General features: G+C 38.7%; 1 protein-coding gene across 9 annotated transcripts in view; it reads right to left on the minus strand.

Moving 5' to 3' along the window:
• Positions 1-770: 770 nt before the first annotated feature.
• LOC109858738 (multidrug resistance protein homolog 49) overlaps positions 771-13,977 on the minus strand; it is an 82,352-nt gene continuing 69,145 nt past the window's right edge. For all 9 annotated transcript variants that reach the window (XM_020436279.1, XM_020436278.1, XM_020436282.1 and 6 more), the window contains 6 exons: positions 13,126-13,477; positions 12,797-13,021; positions 10,531-11,480; positions 7,498-7,899; positions 7,258-7,404; positions 771-1,358 (listed from right to left, as the gene is read on the minus strand). In XM_020436279.1, the coding sequence (XP_020291868.1) occupies positions 1,155-1,358; positions 7,258-7,404; positions 7,498-7,899; positions 10,531-11,480; positions 12,797-13,021; positions 13,126-13,477 (2,280 nt within the window). In that variant the 3' untranslated portion in view covers positions 771-1,154. The remainder of the gene's footprint in view (positions 1,359-7,257; positions 7,405-7,497; positions 7,900-10,530; positions 11,481-12,796; positions 13,022-13,125; positions 13,478-13,977) is intronic.

The raw sequence follows: 13,977 nt of genomic DNA on the forward strand, positions 1-13,977 counted from the left end.
AATTTTTCCAGCAGCTTCGTCGTCGCGAAATGGGATGATGGCTCTCTCGCGAAGATTGTAAGAGCCGCGCGTGTATGTGTATGTGCGGGGAAGAAAGAAATATTATCGTCTGAGAAAACGGAGAGAAAAGTCGACGCGTACGAATAGCGGCGGGGGATGGTAAAGTCTATTACGTCGCTCGCCATTACGATAATGCCGCGCGACGCGTCTTTTTCGCCGTCTAAAAAAGGATAGATCGTCGCGTAATACGCGTGCGTGAGATACAATGGTTAATGAAGTAACACGACCGCGTCTGAGGAATATGCACGCTTCTTTTCCCCTTTTGACGAAGCGTCCTTAATTGAAAACGTGGATCTGTCGGCTGCAAACATTTTTTTTTCGTCCGGTACAAAACTAGTAGAGAGAAAATGATTGGTGTGTGAAAGTGATATAGAGACGGAGAAAGAGAGAGCGCGAGTATATATGAACCAGTACACACACACAAATCGAGTAAATTGTCCCTTTCAAAATCTCCACTTGCAAATTTTAAAATTTCATTGCGAAAAATTGGTACAAACAAAAAAAAATTTTTTATCGTAATCTACGTGTAGTCGACGTGTGTAAAACAAAACAAAAAAAAAAAACTAGTGGAAAACCGAAAATGGAAAATTGTCGCGGTAAACCGATATAGAGTCGTTCGAAAACGCTACTGTCTCTATTAAAAAAAAAAAAATTTAATTTAAAAAATTGATTTTTTCTTGTTAAAAACGAGAATGTAAAATTCCAAATGTGATATAAAGTTGAAATAAATTGTTTTTCAATTCCAACTGAGATTTTGTGTTCGGTCAAATTCGCTATTGACTTCGTCGTCGTGCTTACCCCGCAAAGCCGAGTCGACATAATCAAGTTTTGTCGAAGTAAATCTACAAGATCCTATACAAAGATTTCTCTTCCGTTCTTTAAACGATATTTATGTTTCTCGGTGTTACGTGGTCGCGCGGTGAGTCTTTCCGGCGAGATGGTTTCGCGCGACCACTTAAATTCCGTTTTTCTTCACGCATTTGACTCCCCTTCGTTTCTCACCGTGCTCGACCGTCTTCGGAATTAGTTATCTCTCTGCGGCCAAGTTGCGAAGACGGAAAACTCGAGAATCTGATGCTCGAGAATCTGTTCTTCTACTGCATAGCTGTTTCCTGAAGGGCGACCAAACGATGATAGAGGCCACCGGCTTCCATCAGGTCGTCGTGAGTACCCATCTCGGCCACGGCGCCCCGATCGAGCACGCAGATCACGTCGGCGTTCTTTATAGTGGCCAGTCGGTGGGCTATGGTGATACACGTTCTGCCCTCCATGGCTTTGTCCAGGGCCGCTTGTACGACCTACACGCAGAAAATGTTCGAGTAATGTAAGAGGTTGTTTGTCGCAAACACGATCGTAAGTGTCAGAGAGATATTTGAAGGAGAACATAAGCGATTACAATAATTTATCGTATTATTGTATAATTTTAAAAAATTTCTTGGTTTTGATCCTTGGGCAAGTTTGATATGCAGGGTGTTGTGCGAGTAATTAGTAATCGATATCTTTTTTTCCAAACGTTTCGGTTTTATTCAGGGACTTAATACCGGTATGATTTTAATACTGGTATTATACTAGAGATTGTATACCGAAACCGATATAGTACCGAAATTGAGTCTTACCGTTACCGTTATAGTACCGAAACCGATACATTACCGAAAAACCGTAATAAAATACCGGTATTATTTCGGTATTCCTATTAATGGTATTCTTAAAAATTAGATAGGTTAATTGAAGCAATTTTTGTTGTATAATTAATTTTCCTACCGCTTATTGGACTTATAGACCGACAAAATATAAAGACGCTTTTTTTTATAAACCAATTGAAGCAGCTATTTCTTCATGCTTTCTTTTATTACGTAGCATGACTAATGTAAATTCATGCGGATGAGTCGAAGATACAAGTGCCAATAGATTTGTAGCATGATTTTCCTAAAGATATATTTTATTTAAAAAATAATCGACACCGTCTAGTATATATAAATATATTTAAAACTACTTACAGTAACTTCATGTCTACAATCATTAATTAAACATAATGATTTGTTGCACGATGAATCATATACTAGAAATACTCGTGTACAAAATTTGCTTTTCTCTGGCCCATGTTTTCGTATTGGACAAATTTATATATAAATTGTAAAAATCGTCTTCTGTTAGTTTCTTAATATAATATCAATTGCTTAAAAAGTGTTATCAACATAATGACAACACTTATAGTTTTAAGATATTACTTTTAAAAAATCACGAAAAAAGTATCGGTAAATATAGGTAAATATACCGGTATTATCGTATACCGGTATGACGTCATACCAGTATATCTGCATTTCGGTTTGCATAAAGGTTTTCATACCATTACCCAAAAATATTGGTAAAATACCGGTATTTTGCATACCGGTATAAGTCCCTGGGTTTATTTTAAACCTTCTTCAGTGGACTTTAATGGAACAATCTCTCCTTGTTTATCAATGACGAAGTGCATTAAAAAAAATTTTTTTTGTCGTTGTCAATTTTTAAAAGAATGAAATAGTCGTTGTATGTCAAAAGCTTCGTCATTACTGTATAATTTTTATCGTATTATTGTATAATTTTTAATGATTTTGTTTTAAAAGTATTTTATTCGTAATATTAATAATAAAGAAATAAATATTGATTTTAATTAGACCACACATCTGATAATCTATTTCTCTCACGCGCATATGAACGTATGCATATCTCCAACAATTCATGTGTACGAAGCAAGACGCGTTGCTGTGGCGCAAATGTTAAAACTAATTACCTGTCATTAGTAATATATAGTGCGCGCGCGCGCGCGCGCAGTACGCGCGTCTTTCCTTGTTTCCGCGATATAAATTATTCAGCACACTTCCCGGAACCTCTAATTTCGTAAACGCGAGCCAATTAACTCGACGAACGGCCCGAGAGAGTTAACGCGAAGCACACTTTTAAATCGGGGACGAGCGCCGATCCGAACGGAAGCGTTCAGAACTAATCGAACGTAAGCACTTTTCCGCTTTTGTTTTACGAACAACAAAAGAAGTGGCTGGAGCGCGCGGGGTCGGGAACGGGCGGGATTGTGTGCCGATGGAAGGTCGGGCGCGAAACAATATCGCGCGCCGCGAAATTCATTTGGCCGCGACGAGCCGTTTCCCGACCGGGGCGCAACAACCGGTCGCTCGTAAAGCTGGGTATTTCCGATTGTTAGCGTCGATAATACCGACAATGGGGTTGCAACCGGATTCGTTTCCGGTAATTTCGACAGATCGACATACGCAGCCAAAGAAAGAAAGAAAATCGAAGTGCGCGCTGTGAGAGGGGAAGGAAATATTTATCTTGATTTCGAAAATCCGCGGCTTTTCGTTTGGAACGGATTATCGCGCAATTTTATTTTTTTTTTTTTTTTTAACGAGATTGCTTTGCGAGCGAAAATGGAAAGATGTGATTGCGCTGTTATGCAATTTGCGTCGCTGTGACGCGACAGAGGGCTAATCCACGGGCTCCGGCTCGAGCATCATCGAGTTTTAATCGAACTCCGTGGGAATTATCATACAAAACGCCGCGTCGGTTTAGTAGTAACGCGCGATATATATTCGGCGTTATTTCGGCAGCGTGCTCTTTGATTCGCTCTTATTACTTGGATTTTTCATTCACATTCGCCGTCACGTTAATATTCATCGAGTCGATCGGTTCGCATTATCACGAAATCTCTGCGCGATCAATATAGGTCGGTGCACTCTCTTTCTCTCTCTCTCGATACTCGTAAAATACTCAGATATTTATTTATTATCTGACGCGCTGCCGAGCGTATCCGCGGGCACACGTTATTGCTTATCGGAGAAATAGTTATGTTCGAAACGTATACAACAATATTTTCGTCGACACACATTTGTTTCAACAGTCATTTTTCTTCGCTAAAAATATATATTTAGCGATATTCACTTTGATCGCGAACGCGGCCAGCATGAGAATTAAATAATTCATTTGGAGATTCAACGTTTCTGTCTTGTTACTAATTTCCAAGTAGATAATTTATTTTTTTTTTTTTTTATTTTTTTTTTAAACTGACTGAATCTCACGGAAAAGAGAGAATTCTCGCAATTTTTGTAATTGCATAAAAACTATGTGTATAAAAAATTTTCTCTCTATATGCGCGGAGATTTTTCTCTTTATAATTAAAAGGTCATTTCTGATTTCCGCTGATGGGTTTTTCTTTTACTCATTTGCCCATTTGTTTTGTGCAAAAAAAATATAAAAACAAATACCAAACATTTGTTTTTCGGGATCTTACAGATACGTACAGAACAAAACGTTCTGAACGACTATAACAAGGATACAATGCAACTCCGGTAATTGCGAGCGCATCGGACTGATTTTTCCTAAAATTCGAATTTTATTATTTTTCTACTCTTCCAGCAACCTTGAGACTGGTAGCAAGAAAGATATATGTTTCTCCTTTTCTTAGAATTAGAGTGGGAACAGACGCGCATTCTATGAGTTGCTCAGTCACTCAAGAATATATTGGGGAATTATCTCACTATTGGCCCGTTCATAAAAAAGAAATCAAAATTGTGATGCTCAAAATTAGATAAAGTTCTACTGTATTATCAAATGTGCGTCAACAAAAGTTGCGAGGATAAGATCCGCGAATGTGAATCGCCGGAGTAAAACCGCGTCATTTTTTCGACGTAAATCCGATAACCCGTCGCCGGTTAACTTGAGGAGAACGATAACGCGACTACATCTTCTTCGAGGAGATTTTCAATCAAATCCAATCTGATTTTTGATCATCAATGTCCGCGATGATTCGAGACGTGATTATCTCTTACCGAGGCGTGTAATCCCGTCGATTAAAAAATTTCTCGTTAACAACATTTGAGCGATTTTCATTCAAAACGTATGCTACGTAGCAGAATTCAAGTTATTAAGAGGATATCGACTATAGAGTTCTGTATATACAGGGTGTCCCAGAATTGCCGTACAATCTCTCGTAGGCAGGTAGAAGGAATAAAACTGAGTCGAAAAGTCCTGAACCATTTTTTTCTATTATTTATAATAAAGGAGTAATTATTGAGTAAATCAGGCCAATCAGCNATAAAACTGAGTCGAAAAGTCCTGAACCATTTTTTTCTATTATTTATAATAAAGGAGTAATTATTGAGTAAATCAGGCCAATCAGCGCCGACCTTTAGCCAGGCGCACGTCAGTGAACTGCGCGGAGTGCTCACACACACCAGGCGCGTGGCTCACTGATTTACTCAACAATTACTCCTTTATTATAAATAATAGAAAAAAATGGTTCAGGACTTTTCGACTCAGTTTTATTCCTTCTACCTGCCTACGAGAGATTGTACGGCAATTCTGGGACACCCTGTATATAAATCGACGTTTTTAATTTTTCTCTAGTTTCGTATTTACTGCATCAAATCAAAAATGCTTCTGCAGAAAAAAGTAAATTGTGTTGAGAGATGGCGCTCTTCCTTTGGAATGTCAAAATTCAGCATAAATTTTTTCTTATACAGTTTCTCCTTCTATAACCTCGCCATATATTCATGTGTGTAAACTTATTTCGGTAATTCTGCAGATTAGGGGAGCCACCTCGGATTTGAATAATTTTTACATATGTTGTAAAGGTCATTGTCTCGAGTAATAATGTGAAGGTTTTAGACCGCGGACGTTGTTTGTTAAAAAGTTACAAGGCAAAGAAGTCTACTGAAATTGCATATAACAATATGCAATTTCTCGACATCCTATGTATGAATATGTGTTCTGCAGTTGTACATGTAAACGATTGGACGCTCTTTTTGAAATAATGCCTGTTACATATCCAATAAATGAAAATATAAATGAATAAATAATTAAATAAAACAAACATAAGAGATTTCGATCCCACGTACATTTCGTTCGCGTTTGAAGCGCGTAGACAGGGGGGCTGTGCCCCCCTGCACCCCCTCTAAAACCTAACCTAACCTAACCTCCAAAAGGGGCTTTGCCCCTTCCCCTGCTCCCCCCTCGAAAATCAAGTACCCAGTTTTCACAAGAAGCGAATGTAATCGAAAGTCGTTATTTTTTCCCGAGGGAGGTTAGATTAGGATTAGGTTAGGTTAGGTTAGGTTAGGTTTTAGGGGAGTGGGATGGTACCGTCCACCCTGGGGGAGAGGTGGTTTAAGCCGCCGCTGGACCGCGCGAGTCGGAGTGGGGGCTCCGGCTCGCCCTGCACGTGGTCCGTGTGGGGGTGGCACTGTGGAGTGTGTCCCGCAGTGTCACCAATCAGGGTAGTGGAGCGCCTTTAGGTGTAAGGAAGAGGCTAAGTCTCTTCCTCAGGATTATTTGGCTCCAGGGAGGGACTCGCGTGCATGATGGTAAAGCGATCCCGGGTCTTTCCCTATTATGAGCAGAGTGGACACACCGTGGGAGTTTTAGTGGGTAACCCTCCCCTCCGCCTGAGGGCGGGAAGAGGGAGTCCCACATAACCCCGACCCTCCCCCCCGGGGGTCCGGGTATCCATAAAGGATTTCTCCCACGCAAAAAAAAAAAAAAAAAAAAGGTTTTAGGGGGGTGCAGGGGGGCGCAGCCCCCTGCCTACGCGCTTCAAACGCGAACGAAATGTACGTGGGACCGAAAAATAAGAATTCATTCATGAAACTTCTTCCCCTCGTAACTTTTTAACAAACAACGTCCGCGGCCTACAATCTTCACATTATTATTTGAGACAATGACCTTCACAACATATGTAAAAATTATTCAAATCAGAGGTGGCTCCCCTAATCTGCAGAATTATCCTTATTTCTAAGCTTATGTACGTATTTACACTTTCACAGCGCAACAGGTACAACAAAAAAGAATCTAATGAGACACCCAGATTAAGATTGGAATGTGTAGTTGACGAGAAAAAAGCAATTCTCTCGTGATGACAGTACAGGTTATCATATGCTATCTTTGTAAATGAAAAAAAAAAAAAAGAGCATTATATACTCATTTTCAAAAACACTATGTAGGTTTTTATTTGCTTCTGTAGAAGCATTTTTCACGCGATGCAGTACACAAAATTAGAAATTAGAGAAATTTACGTTTCTAAAACGTCGATTTATAGTCGTTATCCAGTTACCTCTTAATTAGTAGATTTTTTTTGATAAAAGTAGTTTTGCTAGTTATTTTTCTCACGAGAAGTTTTTTAAATAGATTTTTTTTTTGTTTGTTTCTTACTTTTTCACTTTGAGTGTCGAGGGCTGAAGTGGCTTCGTCTAACAGCAGAATTCGTGGATTTCTTAACAGCGCACGCGCAATGGCTATGCGTTGTTTCTGGCCGCCGCTCAGTTGCGTGCCTTTTGTGCCCAGCCTCGTGTCGTAACCCTAAACATACGAAAAGAGAACGTACAATTTTTTTTTGAACATTTTGAAAACTTGTCTCTGTAATATTATGAAAATAAAAAAATTGCGACTGACCAGTGGCAGCGAAGTGACAAAGCTGTGGATGTTGGACATCTTGGCGGCGTCGATAATTTCGTCCATCGATGGCTGCCGGCTGTTATCGCCGTAAGCAATGTTATCCGCTATCGTTCTATCAAAAAGCACCGGTTCCTGCCCCACCACGCCGAGCTGCGATCGGAGCGTAATCAACGAAACGGACGAAATATCACGCCGGTCCAGAGTCACGGTGCCGGCAAGCGGATCGTAGAGTCGCTGAAGCAGTTGAATGCAAGTCGATTTTCCACAGCCGCTTTGGCCCACAAGAGCTACCATCTGACCCGGCTTGACAATTAGATTCAGCCCTTTAAGCACCGACATTTCCGGTCGCGTTGGATAATGAAAGTCGATCTTGGAGAATTGGATCAAGCCTTCCGCTTTCTGAGAAGCAAAAAAACGTGAGGTGATTCTAAGTGTTAAATTAGAGAAGATTCTGCGCGCGTTAATCTCATATTTTATTCGCTTCTCGCTGCCAAGTGATTCAATTCTTGACGTTCTGTGATACGAAAAGTGGAAAAATTTATTTAACTTTTTCTGTTGGTTTTTTTTTTTTTTTTTCTTTAATTTTTTTATTCCTTCCTCTTTTCGGGTAGGTAGGTTTCGTAATCGGAAAGGCTGTTAATAGCGTGTTTCGATAAATTATTGGAAATTTTTGAATTTGACATGGTCTTGCCGCGCTACGGTAATTTCATTCGACCGATGTGATGTTCTTAAATGTATTGCTCCAACAAAGTCACTTCAAAGTCAGTTTCGAACGTAATTAACGTGACATTGCTCGAGGCTGTGCTAGTACACCAAATAACCGTAAATTTCCGCTGGATGTTATATCATTTGCGCAAGCATTTTCGGTTCGGTGAACACGCCGCGTTGCGAACGAAACGGAAAATTCTCTTCGGTTCGGAAATTAAACTTGCATCCGGCAATCAGTGACGTGCATACAGCAAGGCGTTACGGTAATCACACGATTCATTTGTGCATTTGCCGTTCGCGAATCATTAAAATCGCTGTTTGCGATCCTCGTGCGTTCCTGGTGCAGCCTAATGGTACAGCTTGGAAATTCCGACGTTCTGCAAAATCCCAAATTAATAATTCCCCGACGATAATTCCGAGATAATGAATCTTAATAGACCTTTACGCTTCGCGATCAGAAAGAGAAAGAGAGAGAGAGAGAGATAAAAGTAAACCGTTGTTGCTTAAAAGCACTTAGAAAACTTTTATGGAAGTTCATGAAAGAGAGAGATTCCGGAAGAATTATTTACTTAACTTAAATTATTAAACTTAAATTATTAACTTAACTTATATATAACTTAAATTATTTACTTAACTTAATTATTTACTTTACTTAACTTAACCTAACCTAAGCACAAACACAGGCATGTGTAATGCGCGCGTTATTACTTTTATTTATTATAAACGTATTCCGTCAGTGAACACAACTTGTCACCGCTATGACAGCTACCCTAATAGGCAAATTGTGAAAATATTGCACAAAAATGACATCATGAATGACGACGATTTTGCAATGATTGGACTAAAGTGATTCGCCATAACGCAACAGTTTTGTCGAAATAAAATTTTGTAAATAATATTTGTCAGAAATTGCGAAAGAGTCGTTATGCATTTCCATAAGTATGTACATGAATTAAGTTGATTTCTTCATATGCAATTATATTTCTACATATTTTGAACATACCTGAAATTTTTTTCTCAATTATTAGACAATTTTTTTTTTAATTAATTTTGCAAATATACTGCTAAGATGATCCCGAGTCGAAATTTAGCGTCTACATTGAACCTCAATTTCTCTTTTTTTTATAGGAGTAAGAGAAAAAGTAGATCGTACTTTGACGCTGCTACACGTCCGAAATGTCCTTTTTTCCTGCTAAAGTTTTAAAGTAGGGTTCAATTCTCAGATCAGACTGTGCATTGCAGGCTCTGATAGGCTCAAAATAGGCTCTGATAGACTCAAAGTAGGAGTAAGAAAAAAAGTAGATGCTACTTTGACGCTGCTATACGTCCGAAATTTCCTTTTTTCAAAAATTGAGATTCAATGTAGACGCTAAATTTCGACTCGGGATTCGCCATATCGTTATTCTTTTGCCGAAATAGTATTTGAAAAGTAATTTTGCAAACAATTACAAATATTTTATAAAAAAAATCAATATTTTTACATCTATTTCCTAAAATATATATATATAATTGCAAATTACAATTTTAGTGCAAGATTTTGTTACATAATTTTGTAAATGTTTTTCTATCAGAGTAGTACAGATACGTGCGACCCCCATGAACCACATTTGAGAAACGTTACCAAGAAAACTGTCACCCCAATCAACGTCGCGATAAAAGTGGCAGCAACAATCAAAATTTGATAGAATCGATTGTGATTATTTATACACGCTTTTTCTGCGGTCCGACTCTGATTAGAATAATTGTTTTTAGAAATTTGAGCATATATTATATATTTGTATACTTTTTTGCTCTTAATTTAACTCATTTGATTATCCTAATAATCGAGATAATGTAGTTGCTTTCTTTATCAAACAAAAAAAAATTAATATAATCGCATAAATTTTGAATATAGAAATTCACTAATCTATCGCACAGTGCGATATAATAAATCACGAAAGCTAATAATAATTTTACGATTCAGCGGTTAATTTAAATGCCTTGCTCAACGTCGCGCAAATCTCGATTAGCGCTTTATAAGAAACTAATTAAAAGTAATTAAAATTAATTATACACGTTCTGTGCTTTCATCGCGTTTTATCACAAGTATATAAGTATGTATTATCTTTCATCCTTCTTTAACTTGGATGTCTTGTAATTTTATTATTATCAAACATTTTTTGACAAAATTGCAAACCAATTCTAATTTGAATCTCGCAAATGTTTGTTGTTTGCTAAGATGTAACATGCACGTATAAAGAAACGTTGCGTAATTGTAATCAAAAAATACTTGTATACGTGGGATTTGTAAAATATAAACTCACACGTGCGGTGTAAACTCACCCAGTCTAGATCCTTGTTTTCTGATCCCGGTGGTGAGCTAATTTGCGGCACTCTATCGAGCAGTCTGAATATTCTGCCGGCCGAGATCTTGGCCGTGTTGAAATTGGGCGCGAAGGCCAACGCCAGACCGAGCATCCACGAGCCAAAGATCAACGCCTCGGACACTTTGATGACCTTCTCGTAACTCAGACCTTCCCTAGCCACGAGATATCCACCGTAGTACAAACTTATGGCGTATGCGAAGAACGGTGTTGTCTGCCCGCACGCAAATACCAAACCTCTCAATTTGTTCTTCTTTCTGGTCGCTTTGAGGACATGATCCAGCTCTACGCAGTATTTGTTGAAGAAGAGCTCCTCTTTGTTGAGACTGGCGACCGTGCGGATATTGCTGATCGCCTCGACGGCAATTCGCGTGGCCTGTTCCATCTTCTTCTTCTCCTGCATACTCTGCCCGCCTATCACTCTTGCCTCGAAGAACACCGCGCCAAGCACCAGAGGTATGGACACTAGCGAGACCAATGCCATCTTCCACGTGTAATATAACGACAGTCCACTGCCGATCACGAGAGTCGAGAAAGCCTGAAGCATCGATCCTACGCGGGTCCCGGTGGCACCCTGAATTGCACCAGCGTCCGAAGACAGTCTGGCACAGAGCGCGCCCACGCTGTTCGCGTCCTCGTCGTACCAACCCATTTCCTGTTTCACCATCGCGGTAAAAGTTATTTTTCTAATTCGCGCGGTCATGCGCACGCCGGCCAGACCAAACATGTACATTTGCAAAAAAGTGCCAATTCCCGTGACCAGACCAACGACGATGAATAGTATCGAGTAGTCGATGGTTTTCTGTTGGATCTCCTCCGGATCTTCTAAGCCCAGCACTTTGTACACCTCGCCGAACAGCACGGCGAAGGCTGGAAAGGACGCGCCCACTGTCGCGGCTGCGATACATCCTGCGTCAGGAAAGAAATACGAGTTAGACTTTAAGTAAGACGTTATTTAACTTATTTAACTCAATAAATGAATAAATAATTAGTCTTAAAGAGCCGTTCGCAGGATGTTGTGCGGAAAATATGTCTTATATATGTGTGTACACATATATAAGTAAAATTCACGTTTTTCACGTGTGTTTTTCGAATTGAATATTTTAAATCAATTAGGGGAGGGGTATTCGGGGTCTATCATATATGAGATGCAAAACTAGCATTCTATATGAATTTAAGAATTGAAATTTCAATTCGAAAAACACACGTGAAAAACGTGAATTTACTTATATTAGGTCTACCGGAAAGTTCTGTCCGTTTTTGAAATAAAACAAAATACAAATTTTTCTTAATTTTTCAAAAATGGGATATACAAATTGCCCTCACGCTGGCAAGAAATCATTAATAATAACGGCAATTATATTATTTAATAAAGTTTATTGACGGTAAGAAAAATTTGTATTTTGTTTTATTCCAAAAACGGACAGAACTTTCCGGTAGATCTAATATATGTGTACACACATATAAGACATATTTTCCGCACAACATCCTGCGAACGGCTCTTTAAGACTAATTATTTATTTATTTATTAAGTTTAATAATTTTCATGAGCCTGAGGAGATCCTCAATTTAATATTGATTGTTATTTAACTTAGTTGAAAATATTCCAGAAGTGGCGAGGCAGTTGGAGTCAAAAGCACAGTTGTTGTTGTGTATAAATGTAATAGTGATGTCCTTTATTTAATATTTTACAAAAATGACGTTTCGACCCTAGTTTTTGGTCTTTATCAAATTCATTCTACGAAAAATTGATCACAAAAAATTAACAAAAATAAATAAAATATGGAAATATTGTTAAAAAATATTTCCATATTTTATTTATTTTTGTTAATTTTTTGTGATCAATTTTTCGTAGAATGAATTTGATAAAGACCAAAAACTAGGGTCGAAACGTCATTTTTGTAAAATATTAAATAAAGAACATCACTTTTACATTTATATTGTTAAAAAATATTGTTAAAAAATATTTCCATATTTTATTTATTTTTGTTAATTTTTTGTGATCAATTTTTCGTAGAATGAATTTGATAAAGACCAAAAACTAGGGTCGAAACGTCATTTTTGTAAAATATTAAATAAAGAACATCACTTTTACATTTATACACAACAACTGTGCTTTTGACTCCAACTGCCTCGCCACTTCTGGAATATTTTGAATATTTAGAGTTATCTGTTTCTTTCTGATTTGTTAACTTAGTTGTTTTTTTTGCCAGCTTAAAAATTACCAATCAAGTTGTACGGCCATTCCGGTTTGTTGAGCGAAAATATTCTCGTCATAGGCGCGTCGTAAGGTTTCTCGTGCTCGTCCAATTCGTCTTCCGAAGATTCCGATCTTGCGAGCGAGAGTCGATGAGAATGCGCGGACAGTGTTGAAAACTGTTTGGTCAACAATGGCTTCGGTTTCATTTTCGGACTTGTCACGATGGTTTTAGCGGGTTTCACGGGTTTGTCTGACGATGCATAACAGAAAATTAACGATGCACTTCTAAACACATACTAATAAAAAAAAAAGCGAATGGTGTAACATCGAAATACACTTCTCTGACACACGCACCCGTGACTTGAGCATTCTCGTTAGCGGCATGCAATCCGTAATAATGGTTTTTCATTGCCATTAATTCCTCGTGGCTTCCTTGCTCGACAACGACACCGTCTTTGATAAAAACAATCCTGTCGACATTTGTAATCGTGGAAAGTCTATGGCTGACTATGATCGTTGTTCTTCCCTTCGCCGCGACGTCGAGAGCTCTCTGCACCGTCGCTTCGCTGTGAACATCCAAAGCTGAGGTCGCCTCGTCCAACAAGAGAATCGCCGGATTTCTGGCCAATGCGCGCGCGATGGCGATTCTTTGTTTTTGACCGCCCGATAATTGAGAACCTCTTTCACCCACCGGACTGTCGTATCCCTGTATATATTCGAAACAAATATTTTAAATTATATTCTCTACCATTTACATTTTTATTATCTCATAAATAACTTCGCAGAAAGTTTAGGAAGACTCGGAACTTTCTTTGCGAAGAGAGTCCGCGCGAAGAGTCTCGTGTAATTTTTTTTTTTTTTTTTTTTTTTTTATCTCTTCTAACCGCCAAGAACTATATCATTGCGCATTTGCGGCCGCAGGTGCGCGGAGCGATGTACAGTGATCACAGTGATCAATTGGCCGAGAACGGTTTTTTGCGAGAGACTCGCGATTTAAAATAACGGTTATTTAATCAAGAGTGTAGAGCGCGAAAAACAGATGTGTTGTGTGCGCGCGTGTCACATCTGCGCGGATTTTACATATATTCGCAAATTACCACGCGCGTTTGCTGATAAAAGGTTGCCTCTCTCCCGAATCCCAAAGCCTCGGGGGCTTTATACACGTCTGATAACAGTGGCGTTTACAGAGAACAAAGAAAGAAATAT

The sequence above is a fragment of the Pseudomyrmex gracilis genome, unplaced genomic scaffold, assembly GCF_002006095.1.
Source record: "Pseudomyrmex gracilis isolate BER0280 unplaced genomic scaffold, ASM200609v1 scaffold_221, whole genome shotgun sequence".
NCBI classification, from domain to species: domain Eukaryota; kingdom Metazoa; phylum Arthropoda; class Insecta; order Hymenoptera; family Formicidae; genus Pseudomyrmex; species Pseudomyrmex gracilis.